The 16,835-nt window shown below is 34.0% G+C and overlaps 1 protein-coding gene across 1 annotated transcript; it reads right to left on the minus strand.

Moving 5' to 3' along the window:
* Positions 1-3,580: 3,580 nt before the first annotated feature.
* Positions 3,581-5,235, minus strand: LOC117917478 (protein LIGHT-DEPENDENT SHORT HYPOCOTYLS 4-like). Its single transcript, XM_034833773.1, has 2 exons — positions 3,972-5,235; positions 3,581-3,813 (listed from the first exon to the last, which is right to left on the minus strand). Exon 1 carries the CDS (start codon positions 4,594-4,596, stop codon positions 4,045-4,047), a length of 552 nt encoding a protein of 183 aa, XP_034689664.1. The 5' UTR covers positions 4,597-5,235; the 3' UTR covers positions 3,581-3,813; positions 3,972-4,044.
* Between the last annotated feature and the right edge of the window lie 11,600 nt (positions 5,236-16,835).

The following is a 16,835-nucleotide window of genomic DNA, read 5'->3' on the forward strand; positions in this document are numbered from 1 at the left end:
GATACTCCATCTATATATATATATATATATATACACACACAACACCCATATTTGGAAGACCTAATTGGTTGTACTTCAAGTGAGTAAATGGTATTTTCACAGGCATTAAAATGAAAAAAAGGTAAAAGTAAATGGACACCAAAATTGATGCTCGGGACACTAGAAATTTTAGGGTGTAGAACCCCAGAGTGAGTTCCAACCACACAAGCATCAGTACCATCACATCAATATCATTTTACAACAGACAAATTTTCAATCCAAGCTACAGAAAGCACATGACATCATCAATATATATACATATCTACACACACGCATGGAAGTTCTCACTGGTCAATCATAATTGAATCAGAATGTACAAAAATGATACACCTATGTTGCTCTCTTAGATCAGCCCATTTGAATTGATGTTTCTTTTATTGAATTCAGCTGTTTCAAATTAGTGTTGTTCACTGGATGATCATAGTTTTTGTTTAGGGGGTTGCCTTCTTTCAAAGCTGAGGAGCTGCATGATTTTGTTAATGCGAGCATACAGTATAAGTATTTTTAGCCTTAGTGTCCCAGTGAAAAACCAATTTCATACATATTTTAGCAGCATACATCATCCAGAGAGACATTCGAGTTCATCGTACATTTTGATTCACTAAAAGCTTTACCATTGTTAAAGGGTATTCGTTTGAATTTCATTTGTTTGAGTGGTGGAAACAAGCAAAAAGAAAAAGGAAAAAAAATGTCTCATAAATATGTATATATCCATTATAGAAAAACCTACTTCATCTTTTGTACTTCTCTTTTAACCCATGATTCCAAGTACCATAAACATATATCAACTTCCTATAGTGGCAAATCCTAATTATTGGTAGCCACATCCTTAGCTTCACTAATTTAGGGCAATCATATCATTCATGAAAGTTTAGCACATTTGGTCATTGAACCATGAAATCATCAATCTCTAGTCATTCCAAAAGATTCTTTAGTTGGCAATTTTCACAGCTGTCACCTGAAAAGACAGCCCATTCCAGAAATTCTTGTCACACATGACCTTAAATATGGAGAGCTTAATAATAATAATAATAATAATATGATAATATCATGTAATTACAAAGAAAGCAAGCCATAGATTAATTTTAATGTTAATTTTAGGAAGTATATATTGAGCCTGTGTGTATGTATATATGTGGTATGTAAAGAGAATCAATGCTCAATATGCATTGATGGTAGAACAAATAGGAGCATTTTGGTCATGAAAATGATCAAAATACCTAAGAAGAGCATCTTGGGCCAATGCGAATGTTATTAATGAACGCTTATAACTATATACTTCAATTTTATTTTATTTTTGGCATTCACCCTGCTAAAAAGGGGAGAAGTTCAAATTTGTACAGGATTCTTGTCCACACCAATTCTTTTGTTTAGAGTGAAAATTTGTATGAACAAGTTTCTATCAGTCGTCTCTACCTTATGAATTTGCAAACAGAAGCAAAACCTTCGCTTAATTACATCTCCCATGAAGATTTTTCGGGTATGTTTCTGCTTATTTTTTAGTGGCTGGTAACGCCTATCAGAAGGAGAAAGAGAAGTAGAGTATGTTTACCATAGAAGAAGGTTCTTTTCTTTGATTGTCACAAAGGATGATCAAGTCACTAGCTGGTAAAGGAGAGAACAAAATGGAATGGCAACTGCATGCATTATAGAAATATTTAGGTTTCAATCTTAATTATTGCCATTCCACGGAGTAACAGACAATTAATTTCTCAAAAATAAAAATCATAAAGGGTAGATATTACAAGAGATCCCAAAGAGCAATTACCTTTCTCTGGTTATCAATCAATGGATTATCCATCAAACTAAGGACTGTATAAGCAACATCACCAGAGGAGTAATGAAATCAAAGTAAAGTAAGAGAACTTTATTTAGAAGAAGTCTAGCAAATTTCCTATACACTTGAGAACTCGAGAGGATTAACATCTGCAAATGGTAGAAACTGAACTCATTAAGTCTATCGATAAATTTTTGGATCAAATCACTTTTAAGTGTTCTAGCTCACTTTCCTATTAGTTACCTTGCAAACCGAATAGCCAAATACATGAATTTGAAATTAAGATCTATCAAGTAACAGAACCAAGAAACAACCGAGGCTAATAAAAGAACGTACAGTTCCAATCTACTTTTGATGGGGCAAGTGATCATTCTGAAGGAATGGCTTCCTGCTGATAACTCAAACATAGGCTTTTGCCATATCAAGACAACCCTGGTAAATGATAGACTCTTTATCATTAGATTTTGTGTAGTGTCTATAAGCACTATCAGCCTATCACTTGAGAGTTGTTAATGTTATATTCGTACATATTTCATGACGTCAGGAAGGAAATGCTGAGATCAACTCTTGCTTGTTTTTCTACCCAAAAGGGACCCTTCACCAAATTTCAAATATTTTCAAGCATAGCCTAAAATAAACCTAAATGATGAATGCTGCGAATAGATCCTTTATTTGTCAAGTGGTAGTTTCATACCCCACTAGAGGAAAAGATGGTTCCTATAGCATCTTCCTCCATAACATTATTATTTTTTTCTCTTCAAGGCCAAATGCACATAAAATGAGCACTTTTCTCTTCAAGCATAGAGCGATAAATTGTGCAAAATTTGCCTTTAAGCCAAACAATAATCAGGAAACCCAAAAACATGAGCCAATCATAGACAGTTGTCGGCGAGATTTATTGAGAAACAAGCCCCCTAGAAAACCTACACAGCCATTACTTCTTTTGCTACTCCCACGAAACCTATGTGTTAGAAAACATACATGTGTTCTCATTAGCACCTATAATGGGGAAGTTTTGAATCCGGGTCCTGTCTTTTCCCCTAATTTCATACATATCTAAATTGTCTTTGATTGGAAACCAAACAAGATTCCACTGTTCCAAGGCTCATGTGAGAGTGACTTCACCTCCTGAATGCTCTCCTCTTTTGGGAACATCTGATTCTGATTTGACAAAATATGGAAAAAGAAGATGAAACCGTCCAGGTAAAATCTGGGTTTGAGTTTTCAACACGAGATCTATCTTGTAGTTTCCAAGAATTAATTGCCAACCCATAGGTGTCTGCCATTTTCATTATCTTTTCCCTTCAAATGAAATGACAGCACCAATAACCATTAATTAATTGACCAGATATTGATGGCCCAATTATGAAGATTTGATTTACAAAAGCTCAAAATTATTACCCTAAAAACAGTGCCCATAAAGGACCTGCTGTTCTTCCTTAACACAAAACAAAGCCATATATACCAATTCAATTCTCAGACAGTAAAGCAGCTAAAGTGAGCAAGCAGAAGGGGAGGAAAGGAAAGGAGAGTCAGAGAGAAGGATCCGCAAAGAGAAAAAAAAATGAAGAACTGACCACCATCTGAAACACAATCAAAATAAACAGGTGGTATGTATATGTAGTGCTAGACATATCTGACATATGATATATCCTTTGTAAAAAGGCCTTTCAAAGGCTTTACCAACTAAGAGTTGAATTGGGTATATATTACCCCATTAAAGCAAATGGAAGAGAGAAAAGAAATGGTGAAAGAGAGAGATGATGAATTTGAACACATGATCTGCAAAATCTACTGCATGGCATACATGAATTCTCAAGTACACATGTATGAGCAATTGAATTGCTCAGTTCCACATAGAGCATAAAAAGACAAGTACATTAACTCCTACTCCAAGTACTCTCAGTACTACTATTCGACTACTGCTACTAATACCATTACTGTTTGCATCAAAAGCAGATTCATCATCTAGGTAGCCCCAGATCTAAGCATTGTTTCTGTGGAAACAAACAAAAAACACAAAGAGAGTCGAACAGCTTGATCATAGCTAGTAGATGGCTAGCACTTGGAAAAATAACTAACCCTAGATTAATTAATACTACTTAGAAATCGCAATATCCTTTTTTCTGAGAATGAGAATGATAAAGGGAGGTACCCATATGGATTAGGCCACTAAGAGGCTTGTTTGGAGATCTGGTGCACTGCTTTGTCCTTTAGTAATTCTACCATTAACTGGCTCCTGGAGGAGGCAGCTGTGGTGGCATCTGCTGCGGAAGGCGCTTCCGCTTCTTCTTCTCGTAGCTGATCCCCCTCGCTTTGGACTGCAAATCGCGAACCTCTCGGAGATAGAGCCTCACAGCCCTTGCCCCAAATGGGTTTGCTTCAGGCTTCCCTCCATTCTCTTCGAAGGCGGCGCGGAGGCGTCCGATGAGAGCATCCAGGCTTCCCCAGGCCTGGCGGAGAGGGCACGGGCAAGGCGCAGGAGGGTTTGGGTGGCCGTAGAAAGGGCAAATTGGGGTGTGGACTTTGGTCTTGCCGAATTGGTCCAGGTAGCGGAGGAATTCCAGGACATGAGCTCCGCTGCAGCGCGACAGCGACAGCGGTGGCCTGTGGTTTTTCAAGTATTGGCCGAAGGTGTTCCAGTCTCGGCGCTTCTGGTTCTCGTAGCGGCTGGGAGTGGTGGAAGCGGAAGAGGAGGAGGTCGCAGCTGAGCTGTTGCTGCTTGTGTTGATGCTGGTATTCTCAGAGTTGGAGCTGTCCATTTCTGGAATTGAATCCATGGATTGATCTCCTTCTTTCACCTTCGATCTCACACTTAAGGGATATGTAATCTTTTTGTTTCTGATTGTGGTGGTGACACTGTGATTTTTGTTTTCTACTTCTTCTCCTACTTTCTTCCTCTAGCTAGGGTTTCCTTTCCTTCCTTGGGATGATTAAAACAGAAGAAGAAGAAAAAAGAAAAAGAAGAAGACGAGTGATCAAAGAGAGATCAATGCATCTATGCTTCGTATTATAACACTTCCAGTGGCTTCAGGTGTTTTATGGTTGATGGGAGCTATCACATGAGATGAGAGACACATAGAAAGAGAATGAAGTAGCAAATAAGGTTTTGAGCTGGTATATATAGGTAGATAGATATATAAATATGAATGATATTATGGATGTTGGGGGGATGGATGAAGAGATTGATGGGAGAGTGAGAGGACTAGAGCAGTAGTACTCCTCTTTGAAGTTGGAGTTTCTTTGTTTGAGCAAAACTAGAAACCCTGATGGTCTGTGGTTCTACTGGTAGATTCACCAGTTTTGTTATCTGAAAATGTTAGGGGATTGGTTTTTTTCCTAAAAAGGGTGGAGCAACTCCACTCTTATCAATGGATTAATAATATTCTTATTGGAGAGAGAGAGAGAGAGAGAGTTGTAGAAACCGGGGGGTTTGGGCTTCTGTGGAAATGGGAAAAGAGACAGTGAGTTGAGATGGAGACAAAAAAGTTTTGAGGGGTAAAATTCAAGGGAATAACATAATCTTGTCCATGTTGTGCTGAATGACATTTCTTTACTCACTGACCAAACTAGCCTTATTCCAATTTTCCTTTCTCTCAGACTTGAATTTGGCCCCATCCCACCCCTACCTGGCTTGAAATTATCACCCATTATACTCTACTTTGGTTGATGCAGCAAACAGGTGTGTACATGATCTATTCTTAACCAATAACAAGCTCAATTGGGTTAATTTTCCCACCTTAGAAAAAAAAAAGAAAAAAAAACAATTATTTGTATGGAAGCTAAAATAATTGAAACAGTTACCAAGACATCCACACTGAAATATAGGAGTAGATTAATATTGAAGACAATATTGCATGAACACTGGACCATATGACCTGAATTAAATATTAGTCCCAAATACTTCAACACAAGAGATGGATGACTGAATTTTAATTACAAGCAGTATCCTCTTGATCTCATGTTCCCCATTGTTGCTTGCCAGATTTGATTTTACTTCTTTTCATTCAATTATCTCTGGTTAAATTAAATTTTCCACCTTTTGTAAGTCACTATCTTTTGATTGTGAAATCCTCCTAACCCCCTACCTTTCACTTTCAATGATGAAAGATAATCCATTTTCATTTTTCAACACCCATTAGCCAATGAATCATGTCTACACTTTACAACTTAGCTAGCCATTGCTTTCATTTGGTGTTCAATCAAATTTAAATTTACATGGTTGACCTCCATTACCTAATCTCTAGGGACTGAAGTTGAAGAACCCCCTTTGCTTGATTCATTTGGAGGACGAAAAAAAGCTTGTAACAGTGCTTGCTATAATTAAAACAGCTCCAAGTCTTTGGCTTATTGAGGCTTTTTTTTTTTTTTCAATTCTATGGCCCCAAGAGACCCACCTATGACTTTTCTAGACCAATTTTCACATGTTTTAGTACTTATTCCATTTTTATTAATCACTCAATAGAGGCCTATTTGGGAGAGGCATGGTTGCTTATTCGATTGGACGCATGAAAAATTGAAGCTAGCCCAGCTTAGTTCTTATATATACAGTGAATTTCCCTCCTTATGGACACAGTAATTATTAGAATGAGTACATCTGGCACTGCAAAAGAGTGTCTCACAGTGAAAGCATCCAGGGAATCTCCAGACAACAGTAAAGCAAGGATCATTGAGAGGGAGAAAGAAAAAAAAAAAGAAAGCTTGAAGAAATATATTTTCCAAAATGCCCATGAGAGAAATATAATAAGATCTTCCCTTTTTTTTTTTTTAAAGTCACTAAATTATTAGGTCTACTGACATTCTAAATCAAACCTATCCTATCCTTTCTATAAACCTCCAAAAGGGTCACTTAACATACTAAGCATTTATTAACAAATTTCATTTTTTCAAGAATGGCCCATTTGAATTGTGCCAGACTGAAATAGTAGACTAAATTGAATGCAAAACATGATATCTCTTTGTGATTTGTTGTACTATATCTGATGTATTTAATTTACTTGCTTGGAGGTGGGGTCAATGGCTATGTTTCTACACCATATTTTGAACTTAACCTCAATGTGAAAAATTGAATTAAATTTCATAATTAATCATGACTACTCATAAAAGATTGTATAATTAATGCATGTTGATAGCTAATCTAAATGTAAGCAAATTAATTAACTAATAAATGCACCTAGAGGTTAGATAATCCAACATGTATGGTTGCAAGAAAACTAAAGGTTAAGCTTCTTCTTCACCAGATACATAGCTAGGGACAAGTCAACATCCTTCCATGCCTGTATACATGCAACTCCTGTATCTTAAGTATTCAACAGTAGCCCATGCCCAATTGTCAATTGGAGGGTCTCATGTGCAGGACCAAGTAGCAATGATGAGTAGAAATCAAGCTCAAATATAGTCCGACTGACAATTACTATTTTTATACCAACAAAAGATATTGAGATTAAAAGAAAAAGGTTGTGAAAATAATAAGGAAGAATGAAGAGACCCCTATGAGCATTCCTCATTTTGAAGTGGAGAAATTAAGGGTGTGGGTGTTTATATATATTAAAACTAATATATTTCATTCTCTAAAATGAAAACAATGACATCTTTAATTTCAACCTTAAGAAATGATATTATCTTACCTTTATTCATTATCCTTTTTCACATGGTGTAGATATGAAGTACAAAAAAAGTCAAATGAAAAGAAAAAAAAACACATATATGAATGTTAATTGTCTAGATTTGATTCACCTTTGTACTATATTATAGGGTGGAGAGAAAGTGATCAAATGGTGGTGATATAAATAATTTTTTTTATTTTATAAAAAATAAATGATGCATTTTCCAAAAATTGTATTTTGAAAAAAAAAAAAAATCATTTTCATTTTGATTACAAAGCAATTAAGCCCTACCTTTTAATATCTGTAATAACCCTACCAGTGCCAGACATAATCTCTCTCTCATCACAAGTCCAACCCTTTCATAGCTTCAAACCCCATCATCAATGTTAGTCATTAGCTCTCTCTCCCACCAAAAAAGGAAAAGATGTGTCAATTTGAAAACCACAAAATCAAATTGCATGTGTTATTTTTATAATGTGATTGGTCATGTAATCAAGAGAAATGCTTGGTTGCTTCCTGAAGTGTACAGTTTCAAATCCCATAAATGTCTATGCTTGGGAAATCAACCCCATTCACTATATTCTCAAGTCACTGCACTCAGTGCCTTGCTAGGACTTTTCCTCTCTAACCAAAAAAATAAATAGAAGGAAAAAAGAATCAACTTTGGTCTCAGCCTTGTAAGAAGGTGATGATCATCATGGCAAGCCAAGAGAAAAGAAAAAAAAAAAAAAAAACCAAAGAATATTCCACTCCATATATTATTGTTAGTTTGTTAGGTTTTATTGAATATCGAGGTCCTCAATTATATTAATATTTTTGAATGCTTCATATTTTGGAACAGGTTTTTGGCTATAAAAAAAAAAAAAAAAACCAAGTATAAAGTTCATGGCCTAGACCCACCACTTTATTTTGTACATTAACCAAAAAATGCACTACATCAATAGCCTTTCTTCCCAATTTCTCTCACAGTGAATGGATGGCTACTTATCAAGACTTTTAAGTTTTGAACATAAATGTTTTTTATTTTATACAAAATTGACAGTATTTACTTCTATGAAAAGGCAAGTTGAATAGACAATTGAAAAGATACACTACTTAATTTTCTTGTCAATAAGAAATCTAACATTGATGAGGAAGAGTTCCACTTTGGGTTGTGGAGCTTGCAGGTGAAAAAAATGTGCAATGAAGTATAGCATCACTTACCCTACATATAAGGCAGTATCTATTGTCAATTGTCATTGAATGTATGGTGATTTATTTTTAGCAACTTGATAGAGAGGGGCCAAAATTTCAATTATTGTAATAAGCACTCAGGGAGAATATTGATAGAGAAATGAATGGTGGGATCTAGTTGGGTCCAATATAGTTGTGTTTTTATTATGGAGATAACCCTATACCTATAGCCTATACACTCCACACCTATTAATCCAAAGGTCGAGTTTTACAATGTAATCAAGTAGTTGGGGACCCACCTCCTTCAACCCCTCAAGCCGATAATGTTTGAAATATTGCATAAAAATTGACAATTTCACTTGTTACATTGAGTTGGTTTAGTCCTTGTCAAGGAAAAAAAAATTGATGGTGTGACTTCAACTTCTAGTTGAGAATCTAACAGAGATTTATTACAAACCATTAATTTTGACTTTAGTTATTCAGATACATTCATGTACACATGTATAAATGGGGTAAAGCTTTGGACAAATACTTCAATTGAAATGTATTGATGGAGACATTCTCCACTTTCTTAGTGAAATTATCTAATGTCATATCAATTTAGTGAAGTTCAACTTTTTTTTCTAATCAAACTCTACTATATGTGCTCTATGATAAGACATTATAGATACATACATTTACTTTTATTTTAAAAATTATAAATAATGTTATTATTTTTAAGCAAAGTACTAATCAAATCTATTACATTTTTTCATATTACTTATGGTAAAAAAAGAAAATAAAATATATGATTAACTTGGGACTAATTTGTATTTGCTTGTACTAATAACATACATCACATTTATTAATCATTAATTGTGTGAAAGGAATGGTAAGCATAAAAATATAGAACTTCACCCTTTTGATATGATATGAGTTCGAAGAATAATGATTTATATTTTTCTTACTTTATATCGAAAGTGGGGCTAAATCAAAAGTTTAGTACTAATACGTGTAAAAAGAACAAAAGAACATGGCATCTCCTTCCATATCTACCTTCACCAGATTGAGCGAATTGAGACTTGACATGAGTTTAAGGTATCAAAAAAGTTGAGATTGTACAATGCTTTTAATAATTATTTGTTAAAAGCATTGTGAAAATAAAGACAAACGTCATTCTCCACTTTGGCTTCAATTCCAAGTCAAGATTTATTTTATTTATTTTTCAAATTTTATATTTTTCTCATACTCACCATATTCGTTACATTGTATCGAACTCCTTTTAGTAACATTCCAAAAAATGAAATGACTCCATTTTAGTATCAGTGCCTGCAAGTAAAGCAAACATGCTTTGCACTGCATTATGAGTTAATTATTCAAAAAATAATATAATATAATGAGTGAATTAAATAAAGAAAATAGTGATCTAGTGCATACAAGTGGGTAGCACATTTTAAAGATTGTCCCAACAGTAGGGAATTGCTGTGCAATTTCCCAGGGCAGCAGGCAAAGGGGGGCCAACAACCCTTCCCACATTTTTACTTTTTCCCTTTCTCCAAAGCAAAAACAAATATAAGGCTTTAACCCTAATTGGGTGCATTTGATAAGTTATTTTTAATACACAAAAGTTTACCATAGGGCTCAAAAATTGAAGCAAAATTCCAAAACCAATAGGAGATGTTTCAAATGGGATATGGTGTAGGTATGTAGGGTGTTAGATTATTTAAACAGTAATTAGTGGTTAATCTATTTCTTAATCAGTGGCGTGTGCCATGCATGAAGCAAATTCCGTACAATCAACACGTGCATCTTTTTCCTTTTTTGACATTTTTGTGTTCTTTTTTAGGTAAATGTCATGAGCTAAACCCCTAATCCCAACCTAAAGTGTTGTAGCGATTGGACAACACTGCCTGGTATGTATGATCAAATATGGGTAATATTAAATTCAGGAGTTGTAAACTTTTAAAAGTGTGTTGTCTTTTTAGGGGTAATCTCTGTAGTGTTGCAAGGATTGGTCGGTGATAAATTATTGGCAACATCTCAGTCTTTACCTCTTTTTGAGGATTTGAATAATAATATTGGCCTTTTGCTTAGATTTTGCATTCTCCCTTACTCACTCGTCTTCATTCCTTTGGCCACAGATGTGGCACCTCGAGACAAGTTTTATTTTCCTGCACCATTTTCATTAAGCAAGCAATGGTAATCAAGGATTAAATTTGGTCATCATATATGGTACAATTTGGAACTCTAGACAAAGACAAAAATGAAAGTTGTAAAATGTGAATCTTGCATGTAGGCTTCTACTTATCCACATGTCAGATTAAATAGTGGGATTGATAGGAACATATTCACACATTTACTCTCTTAACAATCCCCCATAAAGTGCAATAGTGAAGGAAAATGATTATGGGGGATTACTATACTGGAATCCAATGGATCAAAACTTGTGCCCTTAGGCTATGAATCAACCTTAGGGTAAGTAGGTTTTAAGTTATAAAAATTTGGTAAAAAATTAACTTTTTTATGAACCAAGATTTTTTATTAAGATAATAATAATTAAAAAAATATTTGTTATCCATATTGATACTTCAACTTCGAGTTGTATATTACATTTTGACTCGAATAGGTCATGTGTCTTACTCAGATATTCATGAAAGTTCTAGAAAATCTACATAAGTTGTCTTGGAAAAAACCTCATTTTTCACTCTTAAATAGGGTAATCTATCAACTAGCTATGTCATGCAATTATACATACCAACCATAAAGGTATTTCCTAAGAGTACATGTACTCATCCTTAATCATTGTAAAATATGGTCCATCTATACCTTAGAGATGGACTCTCAAGTATAAATAGTTGATAAACCATTTCATAGTCAATAAGTGACTTGCTATTACTTATATGAGCCTAATTTTTTAGGATATCCATTCTAGGTTAAATTATCATTACTCTTGATTTTTGTATTAGGAATAAGTCATATCTTTCTTGATGTTTCTTCCACTAATTTCTTACCTAGTGGTTTAGTAAGAAGATTATCCAAATCAACTCCAACTTAACAAAATCTAGAGATATGATCTTTGCCCCAAATAGTTACCACACAATGTTGAGCCTTAAGTGTATTTGTTTGTTCTTTCCATTAAATATCTTAGCCTTAGCCTTGGTTATTGTAGTATGGTTATTAATACATAATCACATATGATATTGGTTTCTTCCATGATAGGATGTCTTTCAAGAGGTTTCTAAGCCACTCGGCGTCACAAGTTGTATTCCCTAAGGCAATAAATTTAGCCTCCATAGTATACTAAGTTATACAAATTAATTTATTTGAAAGACTTCTAAGATATTGAGTATCCTTTGAAGGTGAAAACATACTCACTAGTGAATTTCATCTCATCTAAATCAAAGATCCAACTAGCATCATTGTATCCTTCAAGTACATTTAAAAATCCATCATAGTACAAAGCATTCTATAAATGGCATTTTAGTGTTTCTGGTTGGGACTTTGGGTGTATTGACTTAATTTATCCAATGTATAGGTAATGTCAAGTCTGATATAATTAGTTAAGTATATCAAGCGACTAATAATCTTAATCTTAGGCAACACCATGTTCTCTTTCTTCAACTATGAGATGGGATCAAATAGAGTTGACACAAACTTATAGTTAAGTGTTCAAACTTCCTTAGTATTTTCTCAATGTAATGTTCTTCAAAAGTTTAAGTCCATTAGGTATTTTAATCTTGATCCTTATGATCAATTTTCCTTTCCTAGGTCTTTCATGTCAAAGTTAGAGCCTAGGGATCTTTTGTTCTCATAGATGATCTCTAGGCTAGTTCCAAGAATTAACATATCATGTATATATAAGTAAACGATGATGTTATCCCCAAGTTTACTAGAAATAAATTTATCAACATCATTAGTGAAAATTTTATTTGATACTAACACATGATCAAACTAGATATGTCACTATTTAGGTGTTTTAAATCCAAATAGGGAATTAATTAGCTTACACACGTTTTATTTCTCTCTAAGAACCACATAACCCTTTAGTTGATCCATATAAATTTCTTCTTCCAATTCTTCATTTAAAAATGCTTTCTTGATACTCATCTGGTATATCACTAGGTTATGAATGGAAGCTAGAGCCAATAATACTCTAATGGAGGAAATCCTAATCATAGGGTTAAAAGTGTCATAATCTACCTCATTGCTTTATTTATATCCTTGGATAGCCATTTGTGCTTCATGCTTTTTTATAGAGGCTTCTAGTTTTAATTTCCTTTCAAATATCATTGTATTGCCTATTGTCTTTGCTTCAAGAAGTAGATCCACAAGTTTCCAAGTATAATAGATATAATTGATTTGAATTTGTTATTTGTAGCCTCTTTCCAACAAGGTGCATCAGGAGAAGACATACTATCTTAATATGTCTTAATTAGGGTCCACATCTATCATGGAAGTATAGAAATCATTTTCAAAGTTTTTTCTTTCCTATCTTATTTGCCTCTTATTAAGTTAATCTTAGAATATTAGTTAGATTTATTTCTAATTTATTTTTTAATTTAATCTTCTCTATTAGTTTTCATTGGGAAGATAGTCTTAAAGGAATCAACATTTCTTTATTATAGTGTTCACTTTCACTAGGTTATTATCATATTTAACAACCAAGAATCTATATGTTGCAGTATTTTTGTCATATCCTATAAACATCACACGCATCAAAATTTTAGGACCTACCTTTCTTTTTTTTAGGTTCAAGAAAGAGAGTCTTTGTAAGGTACCATCATACTTTGATGTATGTATGTTATGTTGAGTGCATAACCTTTCAATAGCTCATATGATGTTTTATAATTTTCTAGTTTGGTATCCCATTTTGAATAGGACATGGAGAGAAGGTAGCTTCCCACCTATAAGTTCAAGATTGCTCCTAAACTTACTAACATGACATTTATCATGTTTTTAATGTCATATTCTTGCTTTCTTTGACTTCATTAGACGCTTGATAGTACGATGGTGTAATCTCGTGATCTTCACAAAAGGTGTTGAAGGGGTTAAACTTATATTCTTCTTCCTTCTCAGTTTTAAGTTCAAGATTGCTCCTAAACTTACTAACATGACATTTATCATGTTTTTAATGCCATATTCTTGCTTTCTTTGACTTCATTAGACTCTTGATAGTACGATGGTGTAATCTCGTGATCTTCACAAAAGGTGTTGAAGGGGTTAACCTTATATTCTTCTCCCTTCTCGGTTTTAAGTCTTTTAATTTTCTTATTCAATTGGTTTTCTACTTCAATTTTATATTTTGAAAACCTTTCTATTGTTATCTGTGTTTTTCAAGAGTTATACCCTTGTATATCTTGAGTAGTCATGTACAAAACTTATGTGGAATCTTTTATCACCTCTAGTTATTATATTTTAAGGATCTCCTTAGTCGGTATAAATTAGACTTAATGGTTTTGATTCTCTTGCCACAGTTTTACATGTTTTCATAGAGTGATTTTATATTTCACCAATGATTCACATTTCTCATGGTTTCCCAGAGACATTGGAAGAATTAATTGAATGTCATCCATTTTCTTCATGTACAAAAAGTTAACATGTCATAGTCTACCATAACATACATCACAAGAATTGATCAAGAAGTAGAAACACTATTTATTATTATTAATTTCATACATATTCAACATAAAGGGGTTTATTACAATATCTCTTCCTAGCAAATGCATCATTCTTTGTGAGAATGATTTTGACTAACTCAAACATGATCTTTACCCTTACTTTCCTAAGTAGAGTAACTGCTACAAATCTAACAAATGTTTAGCATGCGAAGGACATCATTGAGGACATCATTGAGGGCAAATACTTTTCTTGAGGTCAATTGGAGAAGAGTCTTCACTTTGCCAAAATCACGAGCAAAGGCCTCGAGTTGCTCATAGATACCTTCTCCCCATGTTGCCTTACTATAGTCTAAGAGATAAATGCAATTCTATTGCTACAAATGTACATGGTAGCCCCTCAGTCTACTACATAATCATTTATATTGGCAAATGTTCACCTCAAAGAAGACTACAACAACTATCACATTTATGTTAGCCAAATTAGCCTTAAGGGTGGACCCTTTACTCTTGTTTCTATGGTGGCACCACACAATGTGGTGCCGAGGCTTTCATAAACGAAGTGTTTTCTCTTCTTCTTTATTGTAGGGTTTTGGACCTCATTCATCGAGTTGGGCTTGGATTTAAGCTTGGAGTTTTGTTTTTTAGAACTTTTATTTGTTTAACTTGAGTTTTTCCTCAACTAGGTTTGCCTGAGGATAGCTCCTCACCTTTCTAGCCTTATTGCATGTTCTATTATGTTTCTCAATTTGGATGTGGATGATGACATCTTCAAGAGAGATTTGCTTCCTTTCATGTTTCATATTATTATTATAATCTTTCTAAAAATCCAAAAGGTACCCTACCAGAAATGATTAGGAAGTTATATAGTAGATCATTTGGAAATTTCTAAATTAAGGAATCATTAAATAATTCATTTCAAAATTCTCTATCCTCAATCATTTGAAAATTTAGCATACATTAAATAATTCATTTAACAAAGTGCCTAAAATTATCTTTATGTTTGAGGTCAATCAAAACATGCCCAAGGTTCATAATATCTATGGCTAAAAAAACTCTTTCTTGCCATCTTTTGAAGAATGTGCCATTGAAGGGATGGATTTTCGAGTTGTTGAGTCTGACGGAGAACAAAAACTACAAAACCCCACCAAGGGTGTGCAAGGCTTTCACTTAACTTTCCATAAGTCTATGAGACTTTAGATAATGAGTTTGAATGTATGCTAACTAAGATTCTTCTTCCTTTCCAATGTGGGATTGATATCAACACCTTCACACATACATTCTTCCAATAAGATATTCATAGTACTTGAAATACCGAATTTATGAACTATAATTCATGCTTAATATTCAATTTTTGGTTAAATTTGAATTACAAAACAAGTGTGAGATGCCTTCAAAATAGAGTATTTTTTACTTATTTGAGTGTGATTTTCCTCTAACACTACTTATCTTAAGGAAATCATTTTATTAGAAATTTCGTAAAATTTTATGTTCGGACCTTAAAAACTTTGAGGAAGAGAGGAGGATAAATCATTTTATATTGTTTGATTGCAAGGAAAATACAAAAGATGAAATATATAAAGCCTTGATGGAAATGTCATACATTTCCTCTCCATCTTCTGCTTCATACTTCACCTTTCTTTTCATTTTATCGCCTTCCCTGCAAAAATCCAAATGAAACCTAATTATCATTATATCAAATATCATATCAAGACTTATTGCTTATTTCCCATCTCTCTCCTATTTTTTTTCATTTCTTTTTTTTTTTTTTCACTTCACATGTTCTTTATAAGAAGAAAGGAAATCAAAAGATTACCCTATCAGATTGAAATATGAAAAATTGGTTCAACAATAACAAAATGAATGTCCATCCCTAAAAGCCCATGTCATACAAATGAAGGCTTCCCATCAACACCATTCTATTGAGATTTTCATGCAATGATTAGGCCCATACATAACTTGGCTTGTCTGAATAGCCTTTCTTGTCCATTGGGCATGGGCCCAAGTATTAATAGAGTGGGCCAGGGCGGTATGAAACTCAGTCCAATGATCCCCCGGAGCCCATTAGTCAGCCCAACATTCAAAAACTGGACTTGGGCATACCAAATTGGAAATTTCACTTGGGTTTTCTCACCTAGGGAAGTCCAATGTAAACATATTGCATGGTAGGATTAGATTTACCTTTAGGTCATGTTCAGAACGTTGGAATAGAGAACGGGAACGAGAATCAAAAGTTTATTAGTATGAAAACCAAATCTCACTCTTACCATGATTTTGATTCCTCTCTTCCACATGATACTATGATTCACTTCGTTCTCATCCTATTTCCATTCCTATTCCCACATACCAACTGCACTAAATCATCTGGACAGTGAAAACCCGGTCACAAAGCTCTTAAACCACTGTTTAGAAGAAGCAATTGCAATATTAAGGATACCCATGATTTGAATCCTCCCTCACAAAACTCTAGCTCCACTAATATACCCACATCCACCAAAAAGACGAGGGTACAACATATTGATTCAATCACATAAAGCATCATAGTCCAAGCTTAAGCATTCATATTCCATTAAGCATTAGTCTCCAATGGTTCCATGGGTATATGCCTACCTATGCATCATTACTTCAAACAAAAACCATCAAAAC

Source organism: Vitis riparia, chromosome 7 (assembly GCF_004353265.1).
Source record: "Vitis riparia cultivar Riparia Gloire de Montpellier isolate 1030 chromosome 7, EGFV_Vit.rip_1.0, whole genome shotgun sequence".
Classification (NCBI taxonomy): domain Eukaryota; kingdom Viridiplantae; phylum Streptophyta; class Magnoliopsida; order Vitales; family Vitaceae; genus Vitis; species Vitis riparia.

Coding starts and splice junctions, on each gene's coding strand:
- LOC117917478 (XM_034833773.1), bottom strand. CDS start 4,596: ATGGATTCAATTCCAGAAATGGACAGCTCCAACTCTGAGAATACCAGC.